Source organism: Sander lucioperca, chromosome 4 (assembly GCF_008315115.2).
Source record: "Sander lucioperca isolate FBNREF2018 chromosome 4, SLUC_FBN_1.2, whole genome shotgun sequence".
NCBI classification, from domain to species: domain Eukaryota; kingdom Metazoa; phylum Chordata; class Actinopteri; order Perciformes; family Percidae; genus Sander; species Sander lucioperca.
In genome coordinates this window covers 28,155,336-28,169,693 of record NC_050176.1, presented here as the reverse complement: position 1 = coordinate 28,169,693, position 14,358 = coordinate 28,155,336, and the positions used below count along the sequence as shown (strand labels likewise).

General features: G+C 39.7%; 2 protein-coding genes across 5 annotated transcripts; one reads left to right on the top strand and one right to left on the bottom strand.

Moving 5' to 3' along the window:
- Positions 1-1,065: 1,065 nt before the first annotated feature.
- Positions 1,066-5,847, top strand: cdk2ap2 (cyclin-dependent kinase 2 associated protein 2). 2 transcript variants are annotated; one of them, XM_031302746.2, is made up of 5 exons: positions 1,066-1,228; positions 2,933-3,088; positions 3,579-3,670; positions 4,625-4,745; positions 5,198-5,847. In XM_031302746.2, exons 2-5 carry the CDS (start codon positions 3,034-3,036, stop codon positions 5,263-5,265), a joined length of 336 nt encoding a protein of 111 aa, XP_031158606.1. In that variant the 5' UTR covers positions 1,066-1,228; positions 2,933-3,033; the 3' UTR covers positions 5,266-5,847. The 2 variants fall into 2 exon arrangements, with proteins under 2 accessions (XP_031158606.1, XP_035855879.1); XM_035999986.1 differs by having other exon boundaries at positions 1,141-1,228; positions 2,918-3,088.
- Positions 5,848-6,263: 416 nt separating this feature from the next.
- On the bottom strand, positions 6,264-13,717 carry LOC116052223 (aryl hydrocarbon receptor interacting protein). Of its 3 annotated transcripts, none has more exons than XR_004105540.2 (8): positions 13,515-13,717; positions 12,738-12,920; positions 12,472-12,660; positions 9,654-9,830; positions 9,387-9,528; positions 7,345-7,574; positions 6,918-7,217; positions 6,264-6,873 (listed from the first exon to the last, which is right to left on the bottom strand). XR_004105540.2 is itself a non-coding variant. In XM_031302742.2 (7 exons), the coding sequence occupies exons 1-7, from the start codon at positions 13,611-13,613 to the stop codon at positions 7,212-7,214; spliced, it is 1,026 nt and encodes a 341-aa protein (XP_031158602.1). In that variant the 5' UTR covers positions 13,614-13,717; the 3' UTR covers positions 6,264-7,211. The 3 variants fall into 3 exon arrangements, 1 of the variants encoding a protein (XP_031158602.1); XR_004105541.2 differs by having other exon boundaries at positions 6,923-7,217; XM_031302742.2 differs by having other exon boundaries at positions 6,264-7,217.
- Between the last annotated feature and the right edge of the window lie 641 nt (positions 13,718-14,358).

Below are 14,358 nucleotides of genomic sequence, written 5' to 3'. Positions count from 1 at the left end.
AATATTGAGATATTTGATTTTCAGGCTGGTTTGAACATGGAGATGCGAGTGACGACAAGCTTGACCGCAGTATAATATAAAGTTCTGTGAAAGAAACATTGCAAGCTGCTACAGACAGTGGTGGTTCTACACTGAGGCCTAGGGAGGCCCGTGCCTCTGTAGACATGTCCTTGGCCACCCATGTGCCCCCCCCCCGTGCTGACCAAATAAAAAAATTGTAGCCTACAGTTTATGTTCTGCTGCATCACAGATTGCTACAGGAGCCATTTACCTCAGAGTCTAGTCACGCCTAGGCTACTGTGTCACACAGTAGCCTAGTTGGTGCGGTTCGAGGTCGGATCACGTTCTCACCACAAACAAACCGCTCCAGAGTCCGATTGAAAGCTTACCTACCCAGGGAGGTCTCTGGTGCGCATCCGAGTGCGATTGCTTCCCACCTGCCCAAACAAACCGCACAAAGGGGAAAAACAAACTCTAGTGCGATTCAACCAAACTAAATAAGGTAGATGTGAACATAGATATTGTTTTATATATTTTTTTATATTATGTGAAAGCCCCCTTAGAAACAGACAAGTATGTAGCATATGATCTAAAACCATATCATATTGGTGAATTATAACATAACACAAAAGTTATCAAACATTTGAGAACCAGGCCTAAAAAGATGAATGCCATCATCAAACAAAGAACTACAAAGAATATGAAATAAATTCTGTGGTTAAACGTTGAGCTAATTTTTCATCTGCTGGCTATTGAACAGCATGTCAAGGCAAAATGCGCCAGCAGTTAGCAACTTTAACATTAATTTTTCTATGATTAACGTTATTGTTCTATTATGGTTACTAAAGTCTAACCTACATTAAAGTTTCTAATAGTAAGATAAAGTTAATTAACGGCATGGACAATCCTCGTTTTGCAATTTGCTGACACTATCGTTAAATTAAAGTTATGAAATGTAAACTTTGATTTGCACAACTATTTTTAAAACAAAATTGACGTTACATGTTCTACCACAAGTGGCTAAAGTAATAACTGTAACACTAAGATTACTTCAACACTTACAGTCTAGTATGGTTCTTCTGACCGTTCTGCCTGCCTGTCTTTGAATGTTGTATAAATAAAGACAAAAAACAGCAATACACTACGCTTATCTACTGCGCAGACTCACACACGGGAAGAGCCAGCAGGTCTCGCTTCCCACGAAGGATTTTCAAGTCTCCTTATAAAGGTAATAGAAATGCCATTCTTTTTAATCGTTTGTAGTCTTCTCAATAATCGCAAGTGTAGAAAACCTTCGTATCGTTTAGTGTCTGTATGTAGAATATCAACGCTTCATCACGACTATTTTCCTGCGTCCTACTTATGTTGTTATGCTAACCGGCGACAGCTAGCTAATCTAGCTAGCTAACATAACCAGTAGTAGGTTTATGGTAGCTTGGCTCCTTCCTTAAGCTAACGTCAGCTTTTGTTTCATTCGGCACCTCTGGCTCTGGTCCGTACTGACCCATCACATTCATATGATCCTCACTTTTTTTTAACCCGAAAATCCCAGACGAAAGTGACAAAGTATACTCCTATCTAACTAACTACTTATCAAATGTGATATCTCCCAGATTTGAATGACAAGTGAACACTTTCATTTAAAGTAGAAACGCTAAACTGTTAAAGCGATAAACATATCGCTGGTATTATTGTGCCACTCTGCTGTTCACAATAATAATATAAGGCAGCAAATAGTCCTATGGTTTTCTTTAGGCTAGGGAAAGTCAAATTGCTAATACATAATGCATAAACAATGTTAAATACAGTATTTGCTATCATTAATTATAACCACTTGCGGTTGGTGTTGCATGACTGTCTGAAGGGCAACTACAAGGCACATAAAGCTCATGTCACTTCAAAGCATCAAGTGTCAAGTTCAAATGTTAAAATTGAACTGTATAGGTGGCCCCTTTGCTAAGGGTTAAGGCACCAACGTCCCGTGTTTGTGGAGGTCATCTCTCTGCTGTCTGTTAAAAAGGCACAACAACGCCAAACAAATTACTGATACTAAACATTGACCCGTATAAATATATCTCTTTTGGTGGGAAAAGACAAACAAATAATTAACCTGACTGAAACGCAGAAACTTTATACAGTAATGAGTCATCAGTCTTGTTCTGTGATGGATGCATGCCTATAGACCTTTTCAATGGAATTCCATTGCTAGGCAACAGCCTGGCCCCTTGTTAACTTCCTGTCAGTTGATGCCATTCACATACACTGCAACAGGACATCAACTTGAGTCCATTTAGAATGTTTATGTTTACATCTGTGAAAAGGCAAAGTTGACACATGAAGCCATGGTTTTGGCAAAATGTTTGTAGTGCTTGCATTTCCCATTTTTAAAAAAAAAAAAAAAAAAAAATGGAACTAAAATGGAAATATATCAGGGGTTGACCATTGCTGTTTGCTGTTGAGCCACCTTTTCAGATTGTTGTAAAACCTACAAAGTGGTAAACAATCTTGAGAAAAAATTGAGCAGATTGAATTAGACATGAAATGAATAATAATAATAACTTGGACTTATATAGAGCCTTTCAGGGTACCCAAGGTCGCTTAACAAATAGGGGGGGACTTAGTCCAAAGGTCAAAGCACTTAGTGAAAAGAAATGTTTTGAGGTGCTTTTTGAACATGGGCAGGGATGGGGCAGAGTTGACGTGGAGTGGTAGACTGTTCCAGAGTGTGGGAGCATTGGCAGAGAAAGCCCTGTCCCCAAAAGTCCGCAACCTGGTGTGGGGGGTGTCCAGCAGGTCCTTGTCAGAGGACCGCAGGGAACGTGACTGCTTGGATAACTGCACACCTTAGTTGCCTTTTGTTATTCAAAGGATGAATATACATTTGATCTTCTTTTATTTGTGTTTCTGTGCATGTTTGTTTTCTTTGCATCAGCTCTTAGGAGCTCATCACCACCAGTAAAGCTGTATAAGCACCGGGTTGACGGGACTGAAGGAAGTGGCGCGTCGTACGGGGAGCTGCCTGCTGAAATCGCCATGAGTTACAAACCCATTGCTCCTGCGCCATCTGGCTCCAACCACACACCTCCAGGTCTAACACCTTACAGCCTTAATGTTGGACATGCAATTACTGGCCGGTTGCCATTTTTTTGCGTTACAGATATAAAACTTTTTACACCATGGCCAATGGACATATTTCTGCTCAACACGTACGTAGGTACGTGGAGACACGTACCTAGGCCGTAGCCTGACGTCCATCTCTCGAAAAATGTAACTACACGTAGCGTTGCATTTCCCCCTACTCATTTCCTGGTTCTCCTTCTCCATAAACAACATGAAATCAAGGAGAGGGTTAACTTTTCCTGCTACAGATTTCCCAAAGCTAATCGCCGTCACGGTCTCACTCGCGCACACACACACACACACACACACACACACACACCGGTCCTGCTTTTCTTTTAAAGAGATCGACGCGCAAGTATAAACTTAAGGCCACTTACGTAGGCTACGGCGAAAGCTCTGCGTTGAGCCTCCGCAGAACCATTAATCACACTTTACATCTATTCTCCTCTTCTGTGCAGGCTCCTCTGTGCCCTCTCCATCCCTACCCTCGTCATCCAACTTTAGACCAGCTTTTAGTGACTTTGGCCCACCCTCAATGGGCTTTGTTCAGGTATGTCTGCAGAACAGTTATTCATACTATTGTGTTGTCTTTCTCATATAAAACCAGTAATCAAACTACAACTGCTGTTAATGATGTTTTTTATGTGGGCCTGTGCAGGTCGAAGGGTAGAGCTTGTATTTGATATCATAGCTTTGACAGCCACTTTGCATAAAACTCCTTGCTAGGGCTGCAGCAGTTTAATGCCTGCAAAGCAAATTAATGACAGAACTGCATACCTGTTGTGTTATTTGTGAGGACCAGAGCACACGTTTCAAGTACTGAGAAGCTCCTGCACAGGATGAGCTGAACACACCCTCTGCTCTTATTTGAAAGCTGATATGTAATTCTGAACTGGCTTTTATTTTAGAAATTAGGTTTATTTTACTTTTACTTCATTTGTGGCAGCAGTGAGAGATATAGAGTCTGCTTCAGCTAATTCACCCTCAAAAAGCTTTAGAAAATTTAAACTATCAGCTGACAAACATGTGTTTCTGTATTCATGGTGGAGTACAGTAAATACTGTCAGCTCTGGCCAGCATGTGACCTTCATAGGAGTGTTAAGATAGCCAAAGGGGGTGGCCGACTTGTTGCGTGATTAAAGTGGAATTATTTGAAACTGTGGAGAAATGGACTTTATTGTGAAAGCATGGGGATGTGTAAGGAGCAGTTGGGGGACTATTATAAAGCCAAATGATATCAATGTTAAATCATTATTTGAGTGGGTTGCAGTTCTACTTAGTATAATTGTGTCTTAATATCTTGAAAATAAAGATACCATGTGCTTTCCTTTTATTTAACATCACCCTGTATCATATTAGCAATATATATATTAGAGTCTACATTTTTCATTGTACTTTGTCTTTTACTTGTGATGTGAATTTTCAGCTGTGACACGTCTTAAGATTTTTTTTTTTTTTTTTTTTTTTACTCTCCCCCAAACATGACATGTTTGTGAAAATACAGCCTGTCAAAGTGTCTCAGGGATCCACCTACAGTGAGCTTCTGTCTGTCATTGAGGAGATGAGCCGTGAGATCAGGCCTACATACGCTGGGAGCAAGAGCGCTATGGAGAGGCTAAAGAGAGGTATGCTTTTCTTGTCAGAAAGACACACAATACCTGTTTCCAGTGCAAGTCATGATTTGTGTGTGTGGTGTGTATCATGAATAGTTCATAAAAGTGCTGAGGGGAAGGCTCCCTGCAGAGATCTGAGGAGCAGTTAACCATAGTCCTCATAGTTTAAAATCACAACACAAAGAAAGCGGAAGGTAACACGACATCTGAGAACGGACATCCGAAAAGAGAATTTCCGGCAGAACGAGAGCAATCCCGGAAGTGGATCATCGTGGATATAGACTAAGGGCAGCCCTATTGCTATCTCAGCAATAATGGTTGTCTTGGATGCAATAGATTTTTTTTTTTTTAGTTGAGGTAGACTTGGACAGAAGACAGAAATTTCTACCATTTTAGCAAGTTATTTTATTATTGTCAAACTGGTGATTTAATGCCTTCTTGCACCTTGTGTCTGTCTTGTTCAGGTATAATCCACGCCCGTGCACTGGTCAGGGAGTGTCTTGCAGAGACGGAGAGAAGCGCCCGCACATAACCTTTTCGAAGCCTGTCCTCATCAAGATCCCCATTGTCTGTTTTACAACCATTCTTTTATCCTCTCACCTTTTGCGCTTTCCTCAACAGCATTTTATAGGTGCATTGTGTCCATTTTGTCACCACCTGCATTTCACCACACCACCTTTTGTTCATCACAAACTTTTATGTGAACTGTGGGGTGTATGCAAAATGCAGTTTTGTATCTATTTGAAAAACGAGTGTGGGGAATTTCAACACGTTTAAGTTGAGCTGTGAGTAAAAACCTTAGTAAAATGGATGGGGATTTAATTTTTTTTTTTTTTTTTTTTTAAATGACATCAATGTTCCAGCTGCACTGTGCTCAAGTTTCTATTCTGAACACCACTCTGCAACTACTGAATATTTTTGTTAATCTGAGCATCTTGAATATACCCCATTTCCATCCACATTGTTTTTATCATTTTGTAGTGTAAACACACATTAGATGTTTCTCAATCCCAACAACACTGTACATCAAGTCAATTTGTTAGTATGAAAATTTTGTAAACCAGATTTTTGCAGTTCTGTATGTATATCTTAATTAAATAACAGAAAAAAAACATTCAGTAGCAGTTTCATTTGTGAAACATAATTAAAAGGTTGCTACATAATTGGTGGGTAGATTTTCTGGTTAAACTGATGATTTTTTTGACAGTGATGAGGTACAATATGAAATGTTTAATTTAAATGTTAATTATTTACCTTGACAGTGACTCCTGAGCACAATGTCCATGTAAGTGAAATCCTTTAAGGCATTGAGCTCAATGAATAGATTATCTACTGCTAAAGGGCACAATGTGTGAGTTCTCTGAAAATGTGCACCTTCTGCTAAAAATGTTAAATCTTTTAAATATTTATTTTACTCAGGAATTAACTGGGATTATTAGTCTAATGAAAACAATACAAGAGGATACAATTTAAACCTTTTTCCCCGAATCATGTGTCTGCACATCACAAATATTTAAAGATGCAAAGCTAGGGATAAACATTTATTTTCAGTTACATAATCACAACCTCAATTACATCTCACCTCAGATGACCTGCTGCCTCACATGAGTTATGAGTAGCTTTTTCTAAGTAAGTGAAGGAGATAGTAAGGGCTTTGTGGAGTACATCTTGACAAAACAATATAATGGTATATATTTCTTACATATATGAAATAAGTACATAGGAGAAAGCAAAGATAACACAATTCCATGTGTGTTATAAATGATTGTCACAGACGGCTCGGTTTCCCAGTCGCATCTACCAGGATATAATGGTCTGCTTATTCCAGGGCTTCCGCTGTGACCAATATAGAAGAGGGGTTCTGGCGGTGCAAGGGAGAGGTGTGCATGTGAGTATGTGATGTCCCTTGTGCAATAAAAAAAAAAGTATTCCTTGATGTTCTGAGGGGCAGCATTTCTATCTGGAATCCATTGAAATCTCTCCTTGGGCTACGATTACAAGTCATTTTAGGATTATTCAACAGCTCTGCACATATTTCAGGGAAACCAAGACAACATAAAATGCTTAAACCATGATGAAATATGTTCAATTATGCTTTTGGCCAGTACATACCTAAGGTTTCAATGGGATTTTGTATTTTCTTTAAAGTCAAGCTTGTAATGTCTTCTTGACCTAATCAAAGACTGAACTTTACTTCACCTTTAGACTCTAAAAGGTCAAGTTCAGTTTTCTAAAGCTTAGAGGAATAAGGCAGGAATGCAAATCTCACCTTGGTATATATGTGTGACTTTGTGTGTGTACGTATGACCTGTGACAGTGTGTTGGAATATTTCATATTTCTGCGTGTACTATGGGAGGGAGGGCAGGGTGGCAGAGTCATTTGCTTGGGTGCGTGGGAAAAAAACCTAAAACACCAGCACTGTTTGTCCTCCATCTTGAAATTCACAGGCATCCTTTCGTTCCAAACCACTGTGTGATTCAACCCTGTGAGGAGGAAGAGCAAATACTTCTTGACATTTCTACTACATAACAAATAAGCTTAAATGTAATATATGGGGGCCAGAAAGGAGATAGTTGCAATTAAAAGAAATACAACTCAAAGTACACTGACTGTAGTGGCAGTGGCTGGTGTTGTATTGTAGTTGAATAGGTCTTTGTAGCGACCCTTTTCCTCCTTCTCTTTGATCCGGATCCTCTCCTCCATGGCCTTCAGCTCCTTGGCAACAGACGGCCCCAGAGAGGGGTCCAGCTCCATCAACCTATTAAAATCTGCCCGTGCTTCTACCTCATTCCACACTGCAGCGTGGGCCTTAGCTCGCTTGTATAAGGCCTTCACGTTGTCTGTTAGAAATGGGACAAAGAAAATGATTACAAATTCTTTATATGCACATGAATGCAAGTTGGGAACCTAGGACATGGTTATCAGCAACCTAACATGATGAACATTTAACAGCAGACAGGCCTAAACCAACAACTTGTGACAACACACTTTGTGCAATTTAAAGGAGGATAGCTTCCAAAATAACTGCAGGTGTTGCAAGTTGTCCACATGGTTTAGCCTCTACATTACAGTACACTTGTGTGGCAGATCCATAGATCCTGATAAAAACCTAGTTTGTGTGTGTGAAGACAGTATGAGGCTGTATTTTAATCTATGAATCAATCTGCCAGGTATAGTATGCAGCGATCGTGGCAACTCTCTAATGCTGGCTGCTCTATTTAGTGCATTATGCCAACTAAATTACTTTAAATATATGGTTGTTTATCATGGTACATTTGACTGTTCTTACTATGCAAGCTATGCAGTTAATTTTCTAGTAAAGTGTTAAAGTGCCCATATTATGAAAAAATCACTTTTTCTGGGATTTGGGGTGTTATGTTGTGTCTCTGGTGCTTCCACACACATACAAACTTTGAAAAAAATCCATCCATGCTGTTTAGAGTGAGATACAGTTTCTGAATGTGTCCTGCCTTCAGTCTCTGGGTGAGCTGTTCAAAATCGGCACGGCTTGTGACGTCACAAGCCGAAACGAGCAGGCTAACCGCAACCATTAGCTCGTAGCGTTAGCGTTAGCATGCTAACACTAATGCTAACGCTAGCATGCTAACGCTAGCATGCTACCTCGTTCTCAATAACAAAGTACTGCTACAACACACACAAGTTCACCATAATCTACAAAAGAACTACTTACATGTGCGCCCTCATTTAGAAGTCTCCCAGCTAATCCTGCCTTGTAACTGAACGAAGTTGTAGAAACAGCCCTTCTTTTACTGTCTATGGAGCTAGCTAGCTGACATGATCTACATCTGAGCTACTGCGCATGTGCAGTGCAATCAAAGATAGTACAGAAGAAGAAGAAGAAAAGAGGTCTCACTCTGTAGCTAAAACAGAGACCAGCTGAAAAGAGGAGCTGCAGCAGTGAGAGAGAGCGGTGCAGTACAACTAAAATATGGTGTTTTTTGAAAATTAAGCCATGTAAACCTATTCTGGTACAACATTAAAATACAATTATGAACCTGAAAATGAGCATAATATGGCTGCTTTAAGATGTACTGTTAATGCTGAGTATTGCTATATAAAAAGTGATTGCTATTATACTGTATAATTATAAAAAAGGCTGTGACGTGTAATTCCTTTGCCCAGTAAGTATCACTCCGTCTGAGAAAACTTTCACACACACTACCATGAGACGGAGCTAGTTAAAATTGGTCATGTATCCCTTATCCCTATATTTTAAATATTGTCACTGCTTTCCTCCAACATACAACAGCCTCTCTCAAAAGACTAGTTTTTCAAATACAAATGTACTGTATGTAACAATTACAGATCTACTAATGTCAACACTGTGATCAGCTTTAATGAACCTTGGTATAGATTCTCTAAACTCGACTGAAGGGGTGAACACCATTCCTTCAAAAGATATTTGTTCATTTTGATGAAGGTGGTTGAGGGTGCTGTCCAGTGAAGCAGTAGTGTTCTTTCTCATGTAGGTTTTTTGTAAACTCAACATCACAACCACAAGTTAACACTTTTTCAAATCTACACCAATCCCAAATACACTCTTTAAAATCACAAATAATTACAGACTGTAGTAGCAAGAGAAATCTTTTTTTCTTGCTCGTTTGTGTACAGCACCCACAACAAAGCCTTACCCTCATATTTGAAGAGTATGGCTGAGCAGTGTTCGATGACTTCGTAGTACTGGCCCTGGAGTAGCTTGCACTGGCAGAAGTTGAGGAGCAGTGGTGTGATCATATGGTCAAACTTTACCCATACTTCGTCTCCAGGGTGCTCCTTAAAGGGGTGACAAAAGTCACACAGAGGAGTTAGAATGAATTGTATTGCAAATTTACTAAAGAAAATTGATAATAAAAAACTGGATCTAATCTTTATTCTCTTATATTTAACTGTTCCCTAACCTTCATCTGTAGATTTTTGAGGCAGGCAATGCCATTGTAGTACTTCTCTGTGGCTTCCTTGATTTTGCCCTGTTTGAAAAGCATGTTGCCCTCCTCATGGATCTGAGGCACAAGCTCAAGTTTCTCTTCATCTGTCATAGCCCACACATCAAGCTGGAACGATCCTGGAGGCAGAACCTGAACAGAGACAGAGATTGAAGATCAGTGGCAGCAGGAGCTTACACTCTAGGGCCCTCATTTATGAAATGTGCGTACGACCTAAAACAGGCATAGGACGAGCGTACGCCGATTCCTACGCAAAGCAAGGGATTTATCAATTTGAACGTGAGCGTAGGCTGCGATAAAATCTCACGTCTGGTCTGAACTTGTGTACGCAAGTTTTCGAGTCAGTGGACTTGCGGTGCAGCATATAATCAGTTTAACAGGAGAAGGAGAAGTCATCAATTGATCACTTATCAGCAATGGCACATCTAGCTCTTTTAGAAGACTTTTATTCGCCGGTACAACAGTGCACACGTACGCGCACGGGCCACAGTGGAGCTGGCTCTGACTCATGAAAAAAACATGAGAAAAATAAAAGACACTGCATAAACTCCGCTACTGTGTGTTTATTTAAATATAGGTACACCATGTAGGCCTAAGAGATTGCAATATAAGCCTGTATATTTTTCAAATATCAATAAACTTTTATTTCTAAAGAATATTTAACACTGGAACTGGAAGACATTTTAAATATCCACAATATGTCTTTGACCTCCTTTAGTATGTCGTCTTTCACGCTGTTGTATAGTTGTGGAATTGCCGTTTGTGACACGTTTGTTCTCCCAGGCAATTCGTACTGGCTGTCAAATGTTTGCAGCATTCCTCGAGTGTTTGTGCGATAGACTACAGACTCTGTACTATGTTTAACAATTATTTATTAAACACTAAATATTAAATAATATATCATTAATAAATTATATCTATCTGCCACATGGCAAGTAAATGTTTGTATCAAAATAGTTCTGTTTTTCAGTCTTCATTTTGGTGAAGGTATAGCTACTTTCTTCTGCAGGTCGGAGCTTCGCGGGGGCACACACACACACACACACACACACACACACACACACACACACACACACACACACACACACACACACAGAGAGAGACAAGGAAAACAAAAGCATGCAAATGGAATTTATCGCGGCTGGAAAAATTATCGAGCTCATTTTTTTTATCGTGCGATTAATTGATTTATTGACTATCGTGACAGGCCTAGTGGTGGTGTTATATTGAACTGCAATATATCGAGGTGTTTCCAATATGTTGTCACCCTCATGCATGTAAATATCAGAAACAGCTTTGGTTTCACATTTTGCATGTGAGAACTTTTGCTTATTTTGTTAAATAAAAAAACGGTTTGTATTGTTTTTATATATATATATATATATATATATATATATATATTTATTTTTTTTTTTTTTTTTTTTTTTAAAAAGGTACCGGTATTGGTACCAAAACCCTTACGTATTGTGTTGGTGCTACATTAGAAAAAAAAACTACACTGTTTGATAGAGGTCGACCAATTAATCGGCCGATTTTTGGCATTTTTTTTACATAATCGGCATCGGCCAATATCCCAGTATATCAAGTTGATTAATAGGCAGGCACATCTGCGGGCAGCCTAGTGTTAAAAACATGAATAGGCGACATTTTTTACAGCGCACCCAGACCAGCCCCTCCCCTCGTGAAGTCTTGCGCCGTGTGTCTCGCACAGTCACTTCAGGTTCAGACACTACCGTTAGTAGCAGCATGTTGCTGGTGTTCTTGCCTTGTGATTAACTGTACTAATAAAACCGTACAAAACACTGCGGCCACACCGCTGTGGAAGCTCCCCGAATGTCATTTATCAGAGTCTGGTTGTTACCCCTGTCCGTGGCAGTCTCATCCACTCCTATAACGGAGCTAACTGGAGCTAACCGCTAACGGAGCTAATCGTTGCTAACAGAGCCTTCAGTTCTCCGTGCCTGTATCCATTAACTGCATCTATGGACTTGAACACAAATAAAACCCTCAATTTGATTAAATTGGCTGGACGAGTTTTAAATTACAACTAAGAGTTGTTTGAATGACAGAAATGTGCTCAGATAAGATCCTGATGAGTGTAACAGGACATGTAACAGTAGGACCCCCAAAACACAGATAAAACACTTCAACAAATGAACAATGATCTAACAAACAAGGTGAACAAGAATTGACTTTAGATAGCCCTAGTCTGATGTGATTCAACAGGAGTTAGGAGGAAATAGTGTTGAGATTAATAACATGTCACTTTCTGTGAAGCTTGCAGATTTGTATTCTCAGAAGTTTAATAAATGCTGCTTAGTGCACTAAACTTTATTTTTTCATTGAAAAGTTTATTTGACAAAGTTTATTTTCTTCTTACCTGTTTCGTTTATTTAATATATTTTTCATTCATTATTTATACAATATAGGCTACAGTATGTTTTTACATTATACATTTTTAATTGAAGTATACAAGTGTAGATTGGTGAAGTGTTCAATAAATGTTTTTGTTGAGAAATTCTGTGTATATTAGTGTTACATTTTATCTTTCAAATAGAGATTTAAAAACAAGCACATATCGGCCAAATATCGGCCAAAATAAATCGGCAGCATTAATCGGCCATCGGCTGACCCTGATTTCTAAAGATCAGCATCGGCCAGAGAAAACCCATATCGGTCGACCTCTACTGTTTGAGTTTACAACCCTGAATGCAACACAATAAAAAAAAATCACCATTAATATTAAACTCTGGGCTCTCCCCTGCCTGCTCACCTCCAGCAGCTCGATGGTGAAGACAAGAGGCTGTGGACTGGCCTGAAGCTGATCCAGGTCTTTGTGCCCCAAAGAGTGGTGGGAGTGGATCTGGGCAATGCCACAGCAATGCCTCTGGCCTTCCAGGGGGTCCTTACCAGCACTGATGTTTCTCAGGGACTGGGACACAAGCGGGTACAGAGCTGTGTGCTAAGAGGTGAATAGAAATGGTCAATGCACTGAAAGAACAAGATTGCCACGCCATCCCAAATTACCAGCTCACTAACCCTTTTGTCACAGGTAAATTCTGCAATTTCGCCTTGTTTCATGGTGATGATCACTCTCTCCCACACAGCTAGTTTAAACTTCTTGCCCAAGATGAGCTCCATGGGTTTGGAGCGGCCCCCCATGGTTCTGGAGTCATCCAGCAATATGCCATCACACAGGCTGGTGCGGTAGTGGAAGACCACCTGGTTAACAGAGATAGGATAAACACGGACAACATTAAACACTGCTCAACAGAACTATCCGGTTAAAATAACTGTTCTGACATCACCCTTTTAAGGACACGAGATCAATGCAGCTTGTTTACTATAAACAAAAGAGCAATCTGTACTTCTCTCTGACAGGCCTCGAGAGCGTATTCCATCATATTCGGACCAATCACAACAATGGGAAATTGATTGATGGTATGCCGACCAATCAGCATAAATAAACACATCCCCATCCTGTCCCGCCCCCTGTCTTTCTATCAGATGAAAAGAAAAAGGGAAAAAATGCTACCCGGCTGAAAAACTGCCAGCCCTAGACAAAGCTAACTTTGTATCATCACAAAGGCAGCAAAGCTCACAAGTCTGTCAGTGGTGTCTATATAGAAGCGTTTGGTGTACGTTAATCTATATGACAGAGTCGAATGTGTTAACGTTAGCTAGCTAGCTTGTGGTAGCATTTAGCTATAGCAAACGGGCTTCGTCGCATTTCTTCAATATGTTCTCCATTTCTTAAACTAATAATTCAGAGAACTGGACTCAACTGGTCCAACCGTCGACACACTGTAGTTTTACCTTGGTTCCATTTGGAAAGGTCGATAGCTCTCCTTTACCAGGACTGATCAATTTCTTTATTATTCCTTCCTCGAGAAGCTTGCGTGCCTCTTCCTCCATCCTTGACCGAGTCTCAGTTAACGACCGATGACGATGTTTGCCGAAGCTAGCTAGTCGTTTTGTGATACGTCCCAGACGTAGACTACCTACGTAATAGAGGCTGGGGATCCTGGGGACAAAATATTCACGTCTTGTGTAACGTTACTGACTACAGCTAGCTATATGGCGTAAAAGTACTGTGAATATGAGTAGGCTACTTAAAATCTTACAGCGACAATATAAATTGTATTTGCCGTGAATGAAGACTTGATTCGTTTTGTAGGCTACATTTTCATGAATTGTTAACGTTAAGTACTCAGATGAAGTTTTTATATAGAAAATACAGCTGCTAAATACAGTGCATGACTATGTTAATCTACCTCGAACAACTGCAACATTAAAACGTTGCTTACATAATAATGCAATAATGATCCATTATTGTAATAATGATATAACGCAGACAGGAGCTATTCTGCTGCCTAATGATCACTTTTATCTAAGTATCTGCATACTTCTTCCACCACTGTGAATCACACCACATACCATATCACATAACAAGCAATATGTGGGTAATATACGCTTATATTATAAGATGTGGTGAAAGATCGGAGTAATAATAATAATTATAATAAGTTATGAAGTCAATTTATTCAAATAATAAAAAACTGATTTTTTTTTACTAACCTCTAGTGACATGGAGCCACAGCAATTCAATAGGTTTGTTGACAGCATGAAAAATAACACATATCAACACATCAACAGCAAC